Below are 21,628 nucleotides of genomic sequence, written 5' to 3'. Positions count from 1 at the left end.
ACTCCTCTTTCACTATTGTTGGATTGGGTCAAGTGGTGGTAGGGCACAAGGGCCTTCCAAAAACTCTTATTTCTTGTTACTATTCTTGTTGTAGCATGTTTTCTTACTTCCTTTTCTTTGGACCGGTAATTGTATTCTCTATGGGGCCGTTTGGATCCATGGAAAAAGATTGTCCGGAAAAAATCTACTTCTTTTAAAATGTATTTCTTGACAAAAGTATTTCTTATAAAATAAATTTCTTATGTTTGGATGGTATATGGATGCATAACATTTTCATGGCCTATTTTTTAAAAAAAAAAAAAAATTAAATGTTTTTTTTATTGTATTAGTCATTATAATGTCATTTTTTTACATTACATTTGAGATAGTTTTTCTCTCTTCAAAAAATTTTAAATAGTTTTTCTAAACTTTAATATAGAATTTCTCTCTAAAATTTTAAGATCGTTCTCTCTTTAAAACTTAAAATTTGAGGTAGTTTCTCCCTCTAAAAATCTAAAGATAGTTTTTTTAAAACTTTTATTCACTTTCTCACTCAAATATTTCATATAGTTTCTCTCTCTCACAAATTTTAAGATACTTCTCTCTGTAAAATATTAAATATAAAATCCTTTCTCTTTCTAAAAAAATTGAGATAGTTTCTATCTAAAAGTTTTTAGGTAGTTTTTTTATCTAAAATTTGATATAGTTTATGTCTCAAGTTTTAAGATACTTTCTCTATCTAAAACTTAAAATTTGAGATAGTTTCGCTCTCTAAAAATTGAGAGATAGTTTCTCTCTTTAAAACTTAAAATTTGAGATAGTTTCCCTCTTTAAAAGATTTAATATAGTTTGTCTATCTAAAAATTTTACATATATTTTGTTTTTAAAAATTTTAACGTACGTTTTCTCTTTAAAACTTCAAATTTGATATTGTTTCTGTAAACTTTGATAGAGTTTCTCTCTAAACTTTTAAGATACTCTCTCTCTCTCTCTAAAACTTAAAATTTAAGATAGTTTCTCTCTTAAAATTTTTTAGAAAATTTTAGTCCCTAAAAAATTCCATATTTATCTCTTTAAAACTTAAAATTTTAGATAGTGTTTTTCTAAAATTTTTGAGATAGTTTCTCTCTCTAAAACTTACAATTTGAGATAATTTGTTTATGCAAAATTTAATATACGTTCCCTCTTTAAAACCTTTTTAGGTACTTCTATCTAAAATTTGATGTAGTTTATCTATAATTTTAATATATTTTCTCTCTCTAAAACTTAAAATTTAGAATAGTTTCCTTCTATAAACTTTTTGAAATAGTCTGTCTAAAAACTTTTAGGCGGTTTTTCCTTTTTAATTATTAATCCCTCTAAAATTTTAGGATACTCTCTATCAAATACTTAAAATTTGAGATAGTTTCTCTCTCTATTTCGTGACGGTATTTTTGGTAGAATTAATTGTATTTTATAAAGTGAGCATCTCCGTAACGGGAAAATCTGATTGGAAATCAATTTCTGAAGATAAAAGGAAGTATACTAATTTCTTTATTTTCAGCTTGAAATGAGGAAAATAATATCTGACAGAAATATTTTTCTATCCCAAAATTTCAATCCGAAAGCAAGAAATGTGCCATCTGAATAAAAAATAGGTCCCTATATGTATAAAATACGACCATGTAATTTCAATCCGAACTGTATAAAAAATAGGTCCCTATATGTGTAAAATACAAGCATGTTTGGGAATATGTGCTGATCAAGAAACTTTTGTGAAGGTTAGGAGCTTGGTTCGTATAAATTTTTAAATTTAAAGATAAGGAGATTGGTTCAGATAAATTTTTAGATTTATCATGAACATAAATGCGATGATAGTATGGAAAAGTATCATGTATGCCCCATGGAGATGACGGATCGTACCAGACAAATGTTATGGCTCTCGCCCTGGTCTATTGCCCATGTCTTTCGAGAGGCGAATATGGTAGATCCTTTTGCTAAGAGAACATCGGTTTGATTAGACGTCAGGCCAGATTTTCGTTCTCTTCGTGATTTAGTGTAAGTTCGTTCTCTTCGTGATTTAGTGTAAGTGCCTTATTATAGAGTTATACAATAATGTGTGTTTAATTTTGAGTAGGGGGAGAAACCAAAAAAAATACCCTATATGATGGTATCTATTACATAATAAATTCACATCCAACTAAATATGTTCCCTCGGGGTATATTCTATTTGGAAAAGGAAAAAGTTTATATAAGTGCGAGGTTCTAAATGATCAAGTTAGGACATACCTCAAAAATTTCACTAAAAATAGTTGTTTTTTTATTCCCAAATATCCTTAAATTGATCATATCAACCTCAAGATGCACGGACATAAAAAAAATTAAATTAATTTTTTTTTTAAATTGTGCATCTTGTAATGCATTTTTGGACCGTCAATTTTCAAGTTTTCATAGATCGACTCGATCTACACAGTTTTTTAAGCTTTAAATTATGGGTGCGGTTTCTATAATGGTGCAACCTTAAACAATCCAATCAAGGCGCCCCTCGAAATTTTATCATAGCATGTAATTTTGACGTAAAAAAGTCTTAGTATTATTTGAAAATCTATTTTTATATTTAATTATAAAATTTTAAACTCTAAAAATGGTTAAAATCAAGTAGATATATAATGTGTTACAAAATGCACTATTTTTGGGACTCATAATCTTCTTTTTTTTCTCATATCCATACACCTCGAGGTCGAGATGATCAATCAGAGAGCTTTTCAACATTTAAACGACATTCTTCGAGGGATTTTTGAGGTGCATATGTAATTCTACAATTTAAAGTTGCAACCTTATATAAATTTTTTCCTTAAAGTATATATCTAAAGATGCAAATATATTTGGGTACAGTTTGTATCGAGCCTAGGCTCTAAACAATCAAATTAGAACCTACCTTCAAATAGTGTCAAGAAATGTGGTTTCCATATTGGAAATCTTTATGATAGCTTTAAAATATATTTTTATATTTATTTATAAAGTTTAAAGCTTTAAAAATAATGTAGATCAATATATCCATGAAAACTTGAAAATCTTGAAAATTGACCGTCCAAAAATGCATTACAAAATACACTATTTCCAAAACTTGCAGTCCTTTTTTTTTTCATGTCCATGCATCTTGATGTCGAGATGATCAATTTGAAAATATTTGAGCATCAAAACAACCTTGTCTAACAAAATTTTTGAGGCAGGCTCAAATTTGTTTGTTTAGAGCCTCAACTTAATATAAACTTTCCCAATATATTTTAACGCTATCGTTAAGATTTTTTGTAATGAAACCACATTTCTCGACATTATTTGAATGTGTGCTTTACTTTTATTGTTTAGAGCCTCGGCTCTACACAAACCGCACCCAAAATTTTGATTTTTAAACTAAGTATACATTTGTGATTTAAAATGGATTTCTAAACATAAGATCTCAAAATACTTATCAATTTTGATAGAGTAATTGCATAGTATACTATCACAAGAGCATGTTATACTAATTCCAAAACCAAAAGAGTATAGGATTTATTGTCATGTGTCATGGAAAAAGCAACAATAATTATTCTATAATTTTTACAAAGAGACCATCTTTAAATAAGAAGACAATTGACTCTTGAGTATTAATTTGTATTATATGTAGACATCCTCTCGAAAGTCTAACTAAGGGAACTCTTAAAAACCTCGATTCTGAGCACGAATGACTACATAAAATCTAGTTGACCATAGGCAACCTATACCCAATATAATTGTTTTAAAAGTGCCCAAAACTTTCTCAACTTGAAGTAGAGCCCGAGAGCTTTCCATCGGTCCAAGAAACGCTTGAATCAGATCTATAGATAAAAATTTCTAGCAAATGACAATTTAGTCCATGTGAGACCCAAGTATCAGATCGCAGGCTGGCCGGTGACACAGCCCGAAAGGCCCAGACACGGCTTGATGATGACATTTTATGATGCAATAAAAGCGTTTTTTTAACTAGATAAGGTTAAAACTTTAAGATAAATCCAAAAACTTTCGAAAAAATTCTAAAAAAAGAAAATAAAAATCACCAATTGAATCTTATAAATACCCAACTCCATAACCCAAAAGATGAACCAAACCAAAAAAATAGATCAAGAAATCCCTTATAAATTCTCAAAATTGAAAAAAAAGCCCAAAAAAACCCAAACATAATAAAAATTCTTAGAAAATTTCAAAAAAATTAGGAAGAATCCCAAAAAATCATAGAAAATTTTAGAATTCATATTCAACATTTGGAGATCCCAAAACCCTTAGAAAACTAATGAAATTCTTCTCCAATCTCAAGAAATCCCTAAGAAAAGCTTAGGTAGACTTTGCCTAAAATTTCCAGCTTTTCCACATGCCTTAGGAATCCTAGATCTAGGTCAAATAATCTTAGATCTATCAATTCCAACAAGAAAATACATCAAAAAAAAGAGATGGTGACATAAATCAGAAGAGCAGCCTGATCTAAGCTTGAAACTCTGGGTTTCGGGTCCTTAGAGGTAAGTATTTATTTCTTTGCTTAATTTAGTTTGCGTTTCTTCATTTAATTCTCTTATTTATTTTTATTTTTGGAAGTTAATTTATTGTTCGATTTAACTAAATTTAGAAGTGTTTTTTTATATCAAAATATGGATTTGGAGCTGGTGTTACCAGTAGACCAGGAAAACGACTGGATTTGTATAGATCTGGGATTTTTCGGAGCCCATAATTCAAACGACCTCACTCTCTCTACATTTTTAAAACTTAACTTAGCTTTTGTAAGATTTGAATAGATCTCATTTCAGAGATCGGCACAGATTGGAGTGTAAGCAGTTTGGCGCCCACCGTGGGGCACCTTGAGCTTTAGATCTATATTTTAAACTTTAAAAAAATATCTTTTTTTTTCTCGTATTTCTTTTTCAGCAAAAAAAGAAATAAAATTAAGGTAGATTTAATAAGATTTTCTTTTATTAGATTCTATCTTTTCTTTCTAGATTTTATTTATTTATTTCTCTCTATAAAAACTTTAAGATCTTTTTTCTCTCAATCTTTAGATCATCTTTATTTATTTTTTAGATCATCTTTCTTTTAGATCTCATCTTGATCATCTTTATCTTTAGATCTTCTTTGGAATTATCTTTTAGATCATCTTTATTTTTTTAAATCATGTTTCTTTTAGATCTCTTCTTGATCAGCTTTATCTTTAGATATTTTTTAGATTCATCCTTTAGATCATATTTATTTTTTTATATCATCTTTCTTTTGGATCTTTCTTGATCATCTTTATCTTTAGATTCATATTTTAGATCATCTTTCTTTTAGATCCATCTTGATCATGTTTATCTTTAGATCTTTTTTTTTATATTCACCTTTTAGATAATCTTTTTTTAGACAATCGTTTAGATCATTTTTATCAACTTTGTTTTTTTTCAAACAATTTTAGATTCATCTTGATATCATCTATGTCATCTCTTTCAGATCTTCTTTCATTTTTGCTTATGATTTTTAGATCATCTTTTATTTTTTTTAAATCATACTTATATTTTTTAAGTGCGTCTTTATTTTTTAGAATACATCTTTTTATAAAGAATCTTTATTTTATATATATATATATATATCTTTTGATACAATAATTTAAAAAAGAAACGAAAAGAAAGGAAGATAGACCTAGGCTCTCAATGCTTGATCTATTTTAAATTAAAAATAAATCACATCTTTTACTATCTTATCTTTTTGCTTTTAAATCTTATCTTCATAGCTTAGAATTTTCTTGACTTTATCTTCTTTTTTAGTTTTTTTTTTTTTTTTCTTCTAGACGCATCTCTATCTTATTCTTTAAAGACATCTTTATCTTTAAAAAAAAAGAAAAAAAAAAGAAAGAAGAGAAGATAAAATTCAAAAAAAAGAAGAAGAGATTTTTATGCATTGTCTTGTAGTTATGTCCATAATTCATGGTGACTCAGTTATTAAGTCTACTGCATAGTCTAGACCCCTTTGGATGACTAAACCCACATGATCTTATGTTTTAGTTCCATGGGTCTACCTTGTCTCAAGTCAATCGATATCGAGTTTCAGTGAGTCCAAAATCCCACACCCAGGGCTAAGCCTAGCTAACCCATATGTACTCCATCCAAGTCGTAGAGTCCAACAAGTTTGTATGACTCGAGCTAATCAAAATAGTCAGAGCATTTGACCTGAGACTAAAGAATCAGGGTTGAACCTACCTTCATCTTCTAAGTCCAGGTCTAGGGAATATGCTGCCCAATATGGGGTGCTCTCACAAATGTCCAAGTCTAAGGGTGACGTTGCCAAACTAGGGGCACACCACCCATCTATGTCAAAACCTAGAGTTGATGCTACCCAATTAGGGGCATACTACCCACCTCCTCAAACGACCCATTCTAGGGGCTAACAACTTAGTAAGGTCCATAACAACTCAGATGGTAAGCTCATAAGGCATGCTAACTTGTTAGACTTAGAGTATTGCCGAAGATTATGTGAAGGCCGGCCCAAGCAAGGCTAGTCACCAAGGAAAACTAGAGAGTATGATATCTTCACCTAAACCCAAGAATTCTTCAAGTCATGCCTATATTCCTCAAGATTTACTCTTACACAATTCTAGGGATAACGAGTCCCTTTCAATCGAGTGTCTTAGGAACTTACCCGAGGTCAAGGATTTCTTGAGACGTGTTGCCCTTATTGTGTCACATGCTCCACTTAGGGTGTCAAGTTATCAGTCAGATCAAAGTCAAAGGACTTCTCTAGCCCCTGAACAACAAAGTCATGTGAGTTCCACCCCGTCGGTGAGCCAGTACCTCCAATTTTCTCATCCTCCACCTTTCATAGAATCAGCTCGACCATGGGATCGTCCATCCCATAATCAGTCCAGACTTGACCCTCCTCAATTCATATGTAGTCACCCAACAATGCAGCCTCTTCAGGCGGCCCCAGTCCCACACCATCAGTCGCAGGTGGCCTATTCAACGCTTGTTACAACTCAGTATCCCCCTGAGTTAACCATACCTATCGGCTCCATGCCCTCCGGTCGCACCTCTGGCCTCTATTCACCCATACCCGGGATATCCTGTGCACCAGGCCCCGGCACTGGCTTTCCAGCCCCCAGCTCCTCCAGTCCAGGTCACTTCTCAAATCTACCCATATTAGCCCCTGACTTAGGTCCCTATATCTGCACCACCTCTCTATCCGGATCCAGTCATCTCGTAGGTTTAGCCTGCCCCTAGTCCAGTGCAGCCCATAGCCCTAGTCCGGTGCAGCCCATATCAGCTGCATCTCTTGCACCATAAATTGCGTCATCAGTTCTTAGCAACCAACATACTTCTGAGATCAAAACCCCTGAGTCAGTTGAGGTCCCCCAATTGAAAGGCGAATTAACTACATTTAAAGAGACCATGGCTAAGATCAGAGTTCCAAATATACTTCTTTCAAGATCTTACGTCAAGAATGTTCTTGGGGATGTCGAACCTCTTCATCCGGGTTTCGAATTCCCTCAGTTTAAAAACAAGTTCAACGGGAAAGGTGATCCTGAAAGCACATCATCGCTTATCTATTGATTGTTCTTGTACTTGAAGAGAATCCTCGTCGTCTCAAGGCCATGTTTCAGTAAACTCTCTCTCGACAACCTTTAATGTTGTTCTGGGAGGTAGTTACTAAATACTTGAATCAAACTCCTGATAAGTTGCTTTAGCATATTGCTGAGAAATATCATGGGACTCAAGAGAGATCAATGACCCTTGGCGAATTGGTTTCCACTAGACACAATCTAGCGGAGTCGCTTACAGATTTTGTCCAACGATTTAGAGATGTTGCATCAAAAGTCACTGTCTAAGAACGGTATGGCCATAGAGAATGCTTCCCACGAGTATAAACTCTACTTTAGTAAAAGCATTCGGCCTTTCTCTTTTGACTCAGTGCTAGAAATGGTTTCACGTTATGAGAGAGCAAAGGAAATGGCTCGAGAGCGGTCACCACTTACATTGGGGCAAGACCCTGATGAAACCATACTGGGGCAAGGGCTAGATGAAGTCACGATGGAACAAAAGCCCAACTACATTGAAGATTCATCTGAATGTGACTCTGAAGAGATGACAATTGAAGAATTTGAAGCCGATCCCAAATTAAGACCATCCTCAAAACTGCTTAGGGATATAGGTGGGGCTAACTTATGAAAAGACTAGGGGATGTTTGATGATACAAGTGAAGATGAAGAAGTCCTAGCCAATATCAGCCTGATAAGTAATGAGGAGTCAAAATCATTGCTGAAGCTAGAAAATCATCCAATATGGGATTGGGCACAGGAAGAAACCGCCTTGAAAATGAAGATCGAAATAGTAAAGTGGCGTACGTTACTAAATAATTTCAGAAACCAAATACTGAGAATTGTCTTAACTTTGGGCCTATTCCATGGGGAGCTCCTATAGAATTAGAGAAGTCTAACCTACAAAAGGATGGAGCAATTCCAACTGTCCAGTAAAATTTGATAATACAAAGGCATGAAGGGACCAAGTTATCTACTCCATGAAAAAATTCTAGATAGGCATATGCTCATTCAAAACCCTGTGGCAAGGGAATTTCATAAATAAATGCCAAATACTACTTTAACCCAAGGTCCATGATCCAAGAGAGAATGGAAGAGCAAACTACCCCACTAGAAGTTCTAATTGAATTGGAAGAAACAAACTCGCAAAAGATTCAAGACACCCCTTTCCTAAATAGCGGGGCAGAGGCAAATGACTCAAATCCTGAGGCTATGGATTCTCAAAATCCAATTGATGAGAGTAACTGTAGCCAGAGTTCCGAAACTCAAGAAAATGAGAAAAATTCTAGAACAATTTTGATTACGGTTGAAGATACGAGTGCACAAAAAGTTCAAGACATCCTTGTGATACATGTCACCACAAAAGAACATGACCTAATAAATCTTATATTTTAAATAAGTGCAGTGGGTGGCCCACAGGAGGTTTAAGTCATCAATGAGCTCAGAGACTCCTAAGACTACATTTATGAGGAATTCTTTAATTTCGACAGTGCAATCCTCGTAGAAACGAAAGAGTCAAGCCTAGAGGATTTTACTGAACTATCCCCTTAGGTGAATTCAAAAGAAAATCCATTTCTTCAAGAATGGATGAAAAAAATTGGACCTCTAAAAATCCTAAGTAGCCCACCTGGGCCACCTTCACCTGACTTCTTGGCAGATCTACCTATTTGGGATGAAGAGATGAGCCTAAAGCAGTTAATTACATTAGTTTCTATGATTGATCCAGCAATCAACACTGAAGAAAAGAAGTATCCAAATTTGATCATTCTTGAATATCCAACACCCCTACAATAGTTAAAAGAAATTCAACCACTAGAAGTTCTAAGGGGACCACCTGGGCCACTTTCACATGATTTTCTAAATAACACACCTATATGGGATGAAGAACCATACATGGAAGATCAAATCACGTTATTTTATCAAGGGAAAGGATCTCAAGGAGAAGGCTCTACATGGGCAGCCCCGTCAAACCACTTGATAAAAGTACCATCACTTGATGATGGAAATAAAGTAGGGTAACCGGTGAGGCCCACACCTTATCCCACAACTCCCGACATGCCTTGATTGAATATACTCCTAAAAAACAACATGAAGTTGAAAATGAAAAAGATTACCAAAAAGGCGTGGGTGATCACTTACTCCTCCCTTTCAAATAAGCCAAGTGGGGCATCCATTCTCTGCTTAAGCATTCTACCCAATGGCATGGACAACCTAAGGAGTTCAGAAAAAAAAAAGTTTAACCAACCAAACAAGAGATAGGAAGCTGAGAGTGACTTTGAATTTGAAGATCAAGGCTCGAGTGAAGCAATCCAAGGATGCAAGTCTCTATAATAATTCAACAACCACTGTCAAGGAAGTATCAGACACCAACTAAGGGCAAGAAAAATCTAAGGATAACCAAGACTAGGACCTCCCTGCCACTTGGAAGAAAAAATGATGATCGAGTTCTTATATGTTTTTTAGAACGAAGTACCACAAGAAGAAAAAAAAAATGCCACCAACTCTTCTCCTCCTCCTCTTTCTTCATCTTCTTCTTCAAAAAAAACATTTCGTTGAGATGAAAAATGGAAAGTAAACTTAAGCATTGGAAAAAAAAAAAAACCATTGGCTTGAACATCTGAAAGGGACCCTAGCATCAGAGAAAAAAAAAAGAAATTCCACCAAGAAGAAAATTGAAAGGAATCTCAAGCGTTGGATAAAAAAGCGACTGGGTTGAACACCAGAAAGGGACCCTAGGGATAGAAAAAAAAAAAATCCTCCAGGCCAAAAATCCTAAAGGAAACTCGAGCGTTGGAAAAAATGCCACCGAGTTGAAAACCCGAAAGGGACCCCGGGGCGATAGAAAAATAGAACTTCTCTCTATTTTCATCTCTTCTCTAAAATCTCCATAAATTCTTCTCTTCTCAAGTTAGAATGGCATCAAAAAACAAAGAATGAGATTAATCCAAGCAAACCTGAATATCCTTGACTGTCTTAACTTCAAAGGAGTGGTAATGGAGGAACAAAATTAGAAGTCCACAGATATTATGAGCACTCTGAGCCATCATCCCATACTATCTAAGACACCTGTTTGTTTCGAAAACAAGAAAATGTCTTCTTTGAATTCTGACAAAAGAGCCAAGATTGGAAGATGATAAAGTACTTAGTGATTCCTCGTCCTGAAAGTCCCAAGTAGAGACTCGACAAGCTCAGGACAAAAAATAAAAAAGGAAGAAGAAGAGAGAGCTTCATGGTAGCATGAGCCTAAACTGTTTACCAGAACTTGTTTTTCAAAAATTTTCATCCATCTTCAAATTTCCCCTATGTGTTTCGTGAGTGTTCAAAAACCTTAATTTGAAGTATGAAATCATAGAAATCATAAAAATAAAAAATGATATGAAATTTGAAGTGTGTGTTAATAAAAAATAGGCGAATCTATGAAAAATATCAAAAAAATATTATACATGAAATAAATTGACCAAAATACCCCGAAAAAATTTTCAGGGGTATTTCGATTAAGTTTTGTTTTACCAATTATTTTTTTATATGTTTAGTAGGTGTGCCTCACTAAGATGTACACACGCTCTAAATTTCATATCATTACAATTTGTAGAAAAAAATGAAAAATGAAACACTATCGTACAATCGTGACCGTACAATGAACTTTGAACGGTGATGAAGGTAGGCAGAATCACTGTTCATTTTCCCTTATAGGTGTTTTGTAGTATTTTTCGATAGGAAAAAATGAACAGTGATTTCACCTACTCTCATCACCTTCCAAAGTTCATCTCATACAGTAGAATTTTATTTTTCATTTAGTTTCTACAAATCGGAATGACTTGAAATTTGGAGTATGTGTTCATAAAAAATAAAAAAATCTATGAAAAATATCAAAAAAATATTTTACGTAAAAAAATTAATCAAAATACCCCTAAAGTGTTTTGGAGGTATTTTGGTTACTTTTGTTTTCATGAATTATTTATTTTATATTTTTATTAGGTGCATCTCACTAAGATGTACACATGTTCCAAATTTTCGATCATTGTAATTTGTAGTAAAAAAATAAAAAATGAAACACTACTAGACAATCATGACCGTGCGATGAACTTTAGATAGTGATGAGGGTAGGTGAAATCACTGTTCATTTTTGCCTATTAGCGTTGGAAAGATTTTTCTCTTATATATAGATATATATATATATATATAGGAAAATGCTTCTGTAAGCCAATGGGCTCACAAGAAACAATGAGCCCAATGACTCAGAATGAGTTTGAGCCGATCTAACGATCACGGCTGCCCAATAGTGCTTGAATTTTAATTTTTTTTTTACAAATCCAAATCACTTAAAATTTTGGATATGTGTTAATAAAAAATAGATGAATATGCAAAAAATATTTTACATGAAAAAAATGATCAAAATACCCCCAAAAATTAAATAATCAGCAAAATTAAAAATGACCAAAATACCCCCATAAAATTATTTTTTTATATTTTTATTACATGCAGCTTGATGAGAAGAATATTCATCTAAAATTTTAAATGATTTGGATTTGTAGAAAAAAAATTAAAATTCAAATACTCTCGGCCGTCAGATCGGCCTAGATTCAATCTGGACCATTGAACTTATACTATCCTGTGGCTCACCCCAACATCTTCCATATATATATATATATATAGAGAGAGAGAGAGAGAGAGAGAGAGATAGGGTTGCTTCAATTCTTTCTATTTCTATGATTTTTTAGTAAATTAATTTGCTTAGCTCTAACATCTCACAATTATATATTAATGTAGGTGACTATGGTATATCCAAGTAGAAAAAACTTCAGATTATTATTGAAAAATTGGATCGTCTCTGTTCAATGTGAGGTTGTTAATTTTCTGTGCCATACATGGTATTTTATTATTATATTTTTTATGCACATATAAATACAAATAAAGCTTGAATTTATCGATAAGTGCTCTCTCTAAAAGAATAATCTTTTGAAGCAACTTTAAGAAATTTAAAGAGAGAGAGAGTAAAGTAATAAAGAGTAGAAAAACAAATATAAAGGGTCAATTCATTGAGGTTTCAGCTTTGAAGAAATAGAAAGAAGAAACAGAAAAAGAGAAAAAAACACATCGAGAGAGAGGGAGAGGTATTGTTTAAGAGATAAAGTCTCAGATGTCCTTTACCTTTAACAATGGTTAATGTGCATTGAGAGCTTCAATATTACATTATAAAACATTTTTAAATATATGGAATGCTTATGTTAATAGCGTAAGTCAAACTTTTACAATTTTGATAGAGTACAAGAATTTAAAAAAAAATTAAGCTATCAGTATCTCATTAACAATAATTTTTAAGTAATATATTATCTTTCTTCTAAATGAATTTTATAAATGTACTTTACATAAAAGTAATTGGCTTCTAAGTCCACACACAAAAAAATTTTATTTTTATTAATAAAAATGAATAGACTAAAGTATATGCAGTAAGTAAGATGATAAATAAGCTTTGGTGAACGCTTTAATTTGTTTGTGATCAACCTATTTCATCAGATTAACATATCATGCTTTTGACAACCATACAATAAAATAGTACATTTTATAATTTTCATATATTTTGACATTTGTTTGTTTAACGATAAAGTATTATAAAATTCCAATTTGCGTAAAAATGTACCTTTTGTAAGTAACCTTAAAAGTTTTTGATGGACTACCCTTTCTGGGTAATCTTAATAAAAACTAATGACAAATAACAAAGGAAACAGAGAAAGAAAAGAGTAAAAAAAGAGAAATGAAAAAAAATCCGCAGTAATTCATTGTGGCATCTCATTGAAGAGAGAAAAAAGAAAAACAAAAGAGAAAGAGAGAATGATAGTCTTTTAAGAAAGATGGAAGAAGAGTCTGAAATTCTCATAGTATAATTTTCTACTTATTAGTCGACATTGAAACTTTAAAGTTGAAATGTGAAATATTCACAATGTTCATATTAAAAACACATAACCTTTTTGACATTATTTTTATATATCATTGATGAAAATAATGTGTGCCTTAAACATGCAGTGCACTTTCTATTGCTAGGGCTACTAATACAGAGGGATAACTACAAGAGAGAACTGAGATGTCCGAGATGCTATGGCAGCATCCCAATAATGGTGAGAAAGCCAAAACGATCCTATCTTTGAAGTGCAGGCTTCTCTTTTTGTAATTGTGGCTCCCTTCTTTTATAAATTATCTGTCATTTTTATGACAAAATAAAAGATGAGTGTTCATCGTGGATGTAGGCCATTGTCGAACCACATAAATCTTGTGGTTATGGTTTTCTATTTTTCCAGTAAAGTGTGTACAGTATTTTTTAGGTCATCATTCTCGTACTGTGTTCTTCCATACTTTCTCTCTCTGCTTTTGGGTTTCTAGTTTGGGGCTTGCTTGCAGTTTTGCCATGTCTTCCATTTTTGGTGTGACTTTCTCTCTCTACTTCAAGTTTTTTTGTTTTTGGGGGTTTGCTTGTTCCTCCTTGTTGAGTTGAGACTTAGAAAGGCGTTTTCCTACATTAGTCAGGGCAGGCTCGACCGTTCTAGCCAGGCTGATATGCTAAAAACCTAATAAGAAGAAACAAACCCTCTTCCTTATACATCCTCCATTTCACCGAAATATGGATGGGTTTTCCAGATTAGGGTTTGGAGCATTGCAAGCCAAAGCTTCTTTCTCTGAAATTAAGGGCGAATTATATTAAGACCGAGAAGGTTATGGTGCCCTTATAACCACCTCTGCAATTTTCCCTTATTTTCCTCTCTCTCTAAACTCTCATTCCTAAAAGTTCATTAGCGCGCTTGTGTTTTATGACGCCCCTTCTTCTCCTTTGTTGTGCCTTCAGATCTCTATGCTTTCATATCTCTGTCCTTTGCTATTCCTTCAGATCTCTATTCTTTCTTTGTTGTGCCTTCTACTCCGGTGAGAGTTTCTTCTCACGCCTTCTGCTGCTGAAGGAGATCATTGAGTCAACTACAGTAAGAAGATTCTCGTCCTCTTTCTACCAATTGGAATCGAAATTTTTTTTTTGTTGGCTTGTCCAATATTGATCACATGGAGCCATCACTGCCCTTCATATTGAAAAGTATCCCTTGGGAAATATTCTATAGAGAGAGAGAGAGAGAGAGGAGTATTAAAAGTCAATCAAGCAGAGGAGGCGAGGGTTGGACTTTCTCTCAAGCCTTTTTGAAGTCCATGATAGCCTCTTTATGATGTCCGTCATTATCAAGTAAATTTTTTTTATATAATTTTATAAAAGGTGAAGAGGAGGTCATTAAGACCATATTATTTCAAGGAGGTTGCATCTTCCATCGACTGTCGGCTTCATTCTTTTTGGGATTGGTCTTCTTGTTTTTTGTTCAACATTTTTTTTGGTTATGTTATTTACATCATGGAAGATATTGTGAATATGACCAAAAATCCTGAACCTAAAACTATTATCCATGAAAAAGAGTCTAATACTAGTGATAAATTAACTAGTATGCTTTTGAACTGACTCAATTATTTAAGTTGGTCAAAAGCTATCTCGCTCTCTTTGAGCTGGCGATCCAAGTTAGGGCACATCAATAGAAAGAAAATAGCTCATGCTATTGATCGTCCTCTACATGAAGATTGGCAATCCAATGACCACAAGGTCATGTCTTGGATTTTAAATTTCATGGAACCAAAGGTGGCCGAGATCTTTACTTCGGCAGATACTGTAGAAGAATTGTGGGATTCGGTAAAATAAATATGGGAAAGAAAACAATCTTTCTCGTGTTTATGAGTTAAAACAAGAAATTTTTAAAATCAAACAAGGAGATAAAACTATTACTGACTATCTTGCTCTATTAAAAAATTATGATATGAATTAAATTCTTATTCACCCATGACAACTGATCTGAAGACCATTCAAATGCGTGTTGAACAAGACAAAATTTTTTTATTCCTTGCTGATTTGAAACCTAAGTATGAGAATCTTAGAAGTCAGATTTTGATGACTACTGAACTCCTAACATTTACAAATGTTTGTTCTACTAATCATTGGGAAGAAACCTAGAAAAAGGTTATGGATGTTGAAACAAAGTTTGAATCTAAAATAAGTGAAAAATCAGTTTTTGTTGCTGCTAAGTAGAATACTAAGAAGAAAAAGGATAATGTGTTTGAAAAAAGAGAATATGGTGGAGCTAGGGGTCTTGGAAGAGGTCGTAGTAATAAACCTCCTCTACGTTGTGATCATTGTAAATGAATTGGTCATCTGGTTCATAGATGTTAGGAAAAATATCCTCACCTCAGACCCAATAGAAATAGATGGGTGAACTTTCATCTGTTCAGACTGCCGATACTCAGATTTCTATGGATCAACTGATTCAATTCTTTCAAAATTTTTCAAAAAATGGCTCTTCTTCCACCCAAGATCTTCTTCGTGAGTCAAGTAACTGTTACACTCTCCAATCTCTTTTTTCCGTCTAATAATGATAGTTGGATTATTGATTCAAGGGCTACAGATCATATGACTAGAAATAAGAATTCTTTGACTGCTTATCAAGATGTGTTTGATAAAGCCCATGTATCAATTGCAAATGGTTCACTCATTCCCATTAAAGGAATAGGTAGAACTAAGTTTTTTTCAAAACATGTCAATTCTGAAATTCTCTTTATGCTCTCATTCCCTTCAAACCTTCTTTACGTCAGTAAACTAACTCAAAGCTCGAACTGCAATGTTATTTTTTCTCCGTCTACTGTTTCCTTTCAGGATCGGGTCACGGGGAAGATGATTAGTGAAGGGAGATTGTCTTGAAGACTTTATTATATTGATCAAACGAATAAGGATTTGGTTGCCAATAGTGGAGACTTGAGCAAGATTTGGAATTCAAAACTTGGTCATCTTGCCAATAAAACTTTACTTTATTTAAAACCTAAGTTATCCATTTACTCTTATAATTGTGATGGGTGTCATTTGTCGAAGCAATCAAGACTTCCCTTCAGTCTTCAAGGAATAAGGCTCAAAAACTTTTTAACTTGATTCATTTTGATGTGTGGGGGCCTGCTCCGGTTGAGTCCTATAATGGACTGAGGTATTTTCTGCTTTTCATTGATGATTTCTCTAGGATGACTTGGATATATTTGCTTAAATTCAAGAGTGAACTCTTTGGAAAATTTAAGGAATTTTCAAATCTAGTTAAAACCCAATACGATACCAAGAACAAAATTCTACGTTAAGATAATGGATCTGAATATACAAATAATTTTTTTTCTGAATATCTCATGGATGAAGGCATTATACATCAGACATCTTGTGTCTCTACTACCCAGTAGAATGGGTGAAAGGAAAAATAAACACTTGCTTGAAGTTGTTCGATCCATTATGTTCGAAAAAAATGTTCCTAAAAGTTTTTGGTCTGAAGCTATCCTTACTGCCTGTTATTTGATTAATAGATTACCAAGTAAGGTCCTTGGGAATAAGTCTCCTATTAAAATTCTATAGGGAAAGAAAAGTTATTTATATCATTTACGTTTATTTGGATGTGCTTGCTTTGTTCAAAATAATTCTCAAGGAAGAGATAAATTGGACCCTCGGGCTATTAAATGTATTTGCATGGGACACTCCTCGACAACAAAGGGATATAAATGTTACGATTTCAAAAATAAGAAATTTTATATTCCTCGGGATACAACATTCAATAAAAGTGATTCTTTTTTTCAACATTGAAGTCATCTGGAAAAAGGGAATCAGGGGGATTATTCTGGAATGTTCCTTATAATAAATGATGGAAACACACAAATCATACAAAAAGATCAGGAAAAACGCAAAAATAATGTTGAAAGGGACATTGTTGAAGAGCATGGAGAATCAGGTGAACAAGAAGAACTCGTGACCCTGTCTCCTGATACTATTCACTCTCCTGGTTTTCCATCCTTACGCATATCTGATTGTATTTATCGTCCTCCTCACATCTAAAAAACTTTTTTACTTATCATGTTGGTTCTTATCTCATTCAAAACTATTTATCTTATTACAATGTATCCCAATCATATTCTGCTTTTCTTTTACACATTTCTGAAAAAATTGAGCCCACATCTTTTCATGACGTCCATTCTCAACCTATGTGGAGGAAGGCCATGAAAGAAGAACTATTTGCTTTGAACAAAAATCACACATGGGATATTGTCCAATTGTTTGTTGGAAAAAAACCTGTTGGATGTAAGTGGGTCTACAAGATCAAGTATAATAGTGACGGGTCAATTGAACGATACAAAGCAAGGTTGGTTGCCAAAGGGTTTACCCAAGCTTATGGGAATGACTATAAAGAGACTTTTGCTTCTGTTGCCAAAATGGGAACTATTCGAATCCTTATATCTGTTGTCGTTAACAATGATTGGAATTTTTATCAAATGGATGTTAAAAATGCCTTCCTACATGGGGATCTAGAAGAAGATGTCTACATGAATCTTCAAGGACATCCCATGGAAGGAAAGCCCGGAATTGTATGAAAATTAAAAAGGGCTTTATATGGATTAAAACAATTTCTTCGGGCTTGGTATGCTAAGTTGAGCGATGCTCTATTTAAAGTAGGATTTAAGAGAAGCTCCATTGACTCCTCCATGTTTGTAAAGAGAAACTTGAAGGGAGTTATTATTGTGTTGATTTATGTTGATGACTTTGTTACCATGGGAAGTGATGAAGAAATGATTTCAAACTTAAAAACTTACTTTCACAAAAAAATTGATATTAAAGAACTAGAAAAATTGAAATATTTCCTAGGGATTGAAGTTTGCTATTCTAAAAAAAGAATATTTTTGTCTCAACAAAAGTATGTCTTGGATTTATTAAAAGAAACTGGAAAATTATGAGCAAAACCAAATGAAACTCCCATCGAGATAAATAGTAAGATTAACTCATCTGATAGAGAATCCCTTGAAGATATTGGAAGATATCAAATATTAGTAAGAAGATTAATGCATCTGACTGTAACACGTATTGAATATGTCATGTTACAGGAGTTGTTAGCCAATATATGCATGCTCCTAGAACAAATCACCTTGAAGTCGTTCAAAGAATTCTAAGATATTTAAATGGTTCTCCTGGAAGAAGAATTTGGATGAAAAATAATTTACATGCCAATGTTATGGGCTATACTAATGCATATTGGGCTGTAAATCAGGATGATAGAAGGTCTACAACAGGCTACTGTATGATGGTCGGAGGCAATGTTGTTACTTGGAAAAGCAAAAAGCAATATGTGGTTGGTAGATCAAGTGTGAATTCTAAATATCGAGTTATGACATCTGGAACTAGTGAAATTGTCTGGATAAAGTTTCTTCTTCAAAACATGGGATTTCAAACTAAAGAACCAATTGAAATGTTTTGTGATAATCGTTCTGCTATTCATATTGCTGCTAATCCTGTTTTTCATGAGAGAACCAAACACATTGAAGTCAATTGTCATTTTGTACATGAAAAGGTTCAAGATTAAATAATCAGCATATTCGAAGTGAAGACTAGCTTGCTGACATATTTGCAAAGGCATTCTCAAAGTCAAGGTTCCAGCAAATTCTTTCCAAGTTGGGCTCTACTGATATCTTTACACCAACTTGAGGGGGAGTGTTGAAAATGTGTTGCCACCTAATTGCCAATCTATTCTACCACGGTTTCCGTGTTGGTGGTTTTTATCTTTGGGAGGTTAACATATATCAAGGGATATGATAGACTTTTATGGGATGTAATTGTTGCTCCTTCTTCTATGAATTATTTGTCTTGAGTCTTATATTTTTCTATGACAGAATAAAAGATAAGTGTTCAACGTAGACGTAGGCTATTGCCGAACCACGTAAATCTTGTCTATGTGGTTTTCTATTTTTCTAATACCCCCACTAAAGGATGCAACCATTCATGTTAGGACTCATGGTAGTTACTGACGACAAAATCACGAACTTCTGTTTTTGAGGAAATACACTGTTTGGAGAAGGTCATACTACCCGCAAGAGATGAAATACTAGTTTGTTAATGAAGTCCCTCCTTCAACCTTCCTGGACTCAATTAAATATTTAGGTATTATGTCACTTCCAATTTCCCTAGAGCAGTGCCACTCCACACAATAGTTGCTGGAAGTTAAATGGGAGCATATGAAATTGGGGGATGTTCACTGGGGGAATTTGAAAACAAATTGAAGAGATATCTTCTTGTATTCAGGCATGTTGATGGATTATTTCAAGACAATATTTGTCATCTACTAATCATAATCAATATGTATAAGGTTTTTGTAGCAAATATGTTAATGAGATACCTGAAAATAGAAAGATCGAATACTTAGCTTGCTTGTTTAATGTTTGGGTACATCAAAATTTCAAAAGCCCCATAATTGCCTTATTTTTAGAGAGAGAAGGGTGGGATAGCATGTGAAAAATAATTGTGTTTAGAAAATTGTGTTTAGAAATGAAATCGAGTTTTAACTTTTATATCATGGGTTGCGACTGTTGATGCCTTGCGATTGTTCATTTTAAGAGTTTGAATCATCACACTTCTTTATTGTTTGACAACCATTAATCATTCGTTATTACAATAATTTTGTAACTGGTTTGCGAACAACTTCAATAGTTCAAATGAAAATGTTCCATACCATGCAAGTCTTTCAATTTCGACGCACTCGTTGGGAGACATCTCTAAACAACGTCCATAGCATGATTGAATCACCTATCGCACAATATGATATCCATTAGTTGATGCATCATGCGACTTCTCACAAAGTCGCAATGTCAGTCTGACAATTTGCCATTTTTCCAGTGACTATGGGATCGATTGATTGCAAATTCTTTTCATATGGTCTTTTCTTTTTTCAATTTCTAATCAGCCAAATAGCAATTTGGTTAGTTGTCATTTGCTCTCCATGGATATTTGATTATTATAATTTGAATCATAAATTCTTTTTGTTTGGTTTGACAGTAGTTATGATAATAATGATATGATGGTGGTGGTATAGTTTGACAATGGTGGTGGGGGTGGTAGGGTGGAGGTGCTGGTGATGTCGGTAGCATTGGAGGAGGTGGCAATGCAATGGTGGTGGTGGTGGAGCAGTTGTGATGGCGGTGGTGAATAGGGAGTGAAGTGGAGTGGTGGTGGTATGATGATGGTGGTGGTTGTTTTAGTGGAGGGTAAATGGTGACATTGGTGATGATGGTGGTGTATGTGTGTATGTGGAGAGAGAGAGAGAGAGATTGATAGTTTTTTTAATAAAACAACTTTGGCTTATTTTGCAAAAAAATAAATTTAGGAACCCAATTGCAAATGAAAATCAATTCAAAATTACAAAAAAAAAAATTAAAAATAAATAAATAAATAAATAAATAAATATATATATATATATATATATATATATATATATTGGCCAAATTGCTTTTCAAAGTTTTCAAATAGGCCAAAATGGAAATTTAGTTAGGAAATCAAATTGTGCCTTCAACTTAGTCAGCAACCCAACTTCGCTTGCAACAAAAATTAAGGCCAACGACGAGCTTGACGAGCACAAATACACGAGCATAATAAACATGCCTTAAGCATCATTGCATCCCGTTGGGTGTATTTTTAGTCATAATATGAGGCTGAATACAATTTGAGAGATGTGCCGATGAGCCTGAAGGCATGACCATGAGATAAGTATTGAACGGACGCCATATTGATGTCTTGACAGATGGTGGATAACTAAGAAAACCCAATGGATACGGCTCCTGAAGATATTAGTAAGATATACTTTTGATGGAATATACAAAATATGATATGTATGGGACTCGTCATATGAAGGCCCCAACATGCCTTAAGAGTCTTGGTCATCTGTCAACTCATATATCTTGACTAGAGACTAATGATAGTGGGGCGGTATTGAACCATCTCAATTTGAAACAGACTCTAGGATATATACTCCCAAAGCCATGATATACCTCACCACAAAATATCTGGGGAGTTTGATAACGATATGATATACTTCACAATTTGTCGTCTATCAAATATGTGCATCTTGGCTAACAACCGGTTATAAGAGACCATCAAGCCATCTCAATTCGAGATAACTATTGAGACATAAACTCTTGAGGCCATGATGCATCGCTCTACATGATATCAGAAAAGTTTGATGAGAT

General features: G+C 33.7%; 1 protein-coding gene across 1 annotated transcript; it reads left to right on the top strand.

The window, feature by feature from the left end:
• The first annotated feature begins 17,605 nt into the window (after positions 1 to 17,605).
• LOC148782445 (uncharacterized) lies at positions 17,606 to 20,595 on the top strand. The gene is made up of 4 exons (XM_088864638.1): positions 17,606 to 17,986; positions 18,664 to 18,963; positions 20,350 to 20,364; positions 20,479 to 20,595. Exons 1-4 carry the CDS (start codon positions 17,606 to 17,608, stop codon positions 20,593 to 20,595), a joined length of 813 nt encoding a protein of 270 aa, XP_088720764.1.
• The last annotated feature ends 1,033 nt before the right edge of the window (positions 20,596 to 21,628 follow it).

This window comes from Amborella trichopoda, chromosome 4 (genome assembly GCF_054954075.1).
Source record: "Amborella trichopoda isolate Santa Cruz 75 chromosome 4, AtrichopodaSantaCruz75HAP2 v2.0, whole genome shotgun sequence".
In the NCBI taxonomy this organism is placed as follows: Eukaryota; Viridiplantae; Streptophyta; class Magnoliopsida; order Amborellales; family Amborellaceae; genus Amborella; species Amborella trichopoda.
Note: the sequence above shows the minus strand (reverse complement) of the source record. Positions and strands in the feature narration are given on the sequence as shown.

Coding starts and splice junctions, on each gene's coding strand:
- LOC148782445 (XM_088864638.1), top strand. CDS start 17,606: ATGTGGAGGAAGGCCATGAAAGAAGAACTATTTGCTTTGAACAAAAAT. Junction 17,987..18,663: donor TGGAAGGAAAGCCCGGAATT/GTATGAAAATTA, acceptor GCTGTAAATCAG/GATGATAGAAGGTCTACAAC.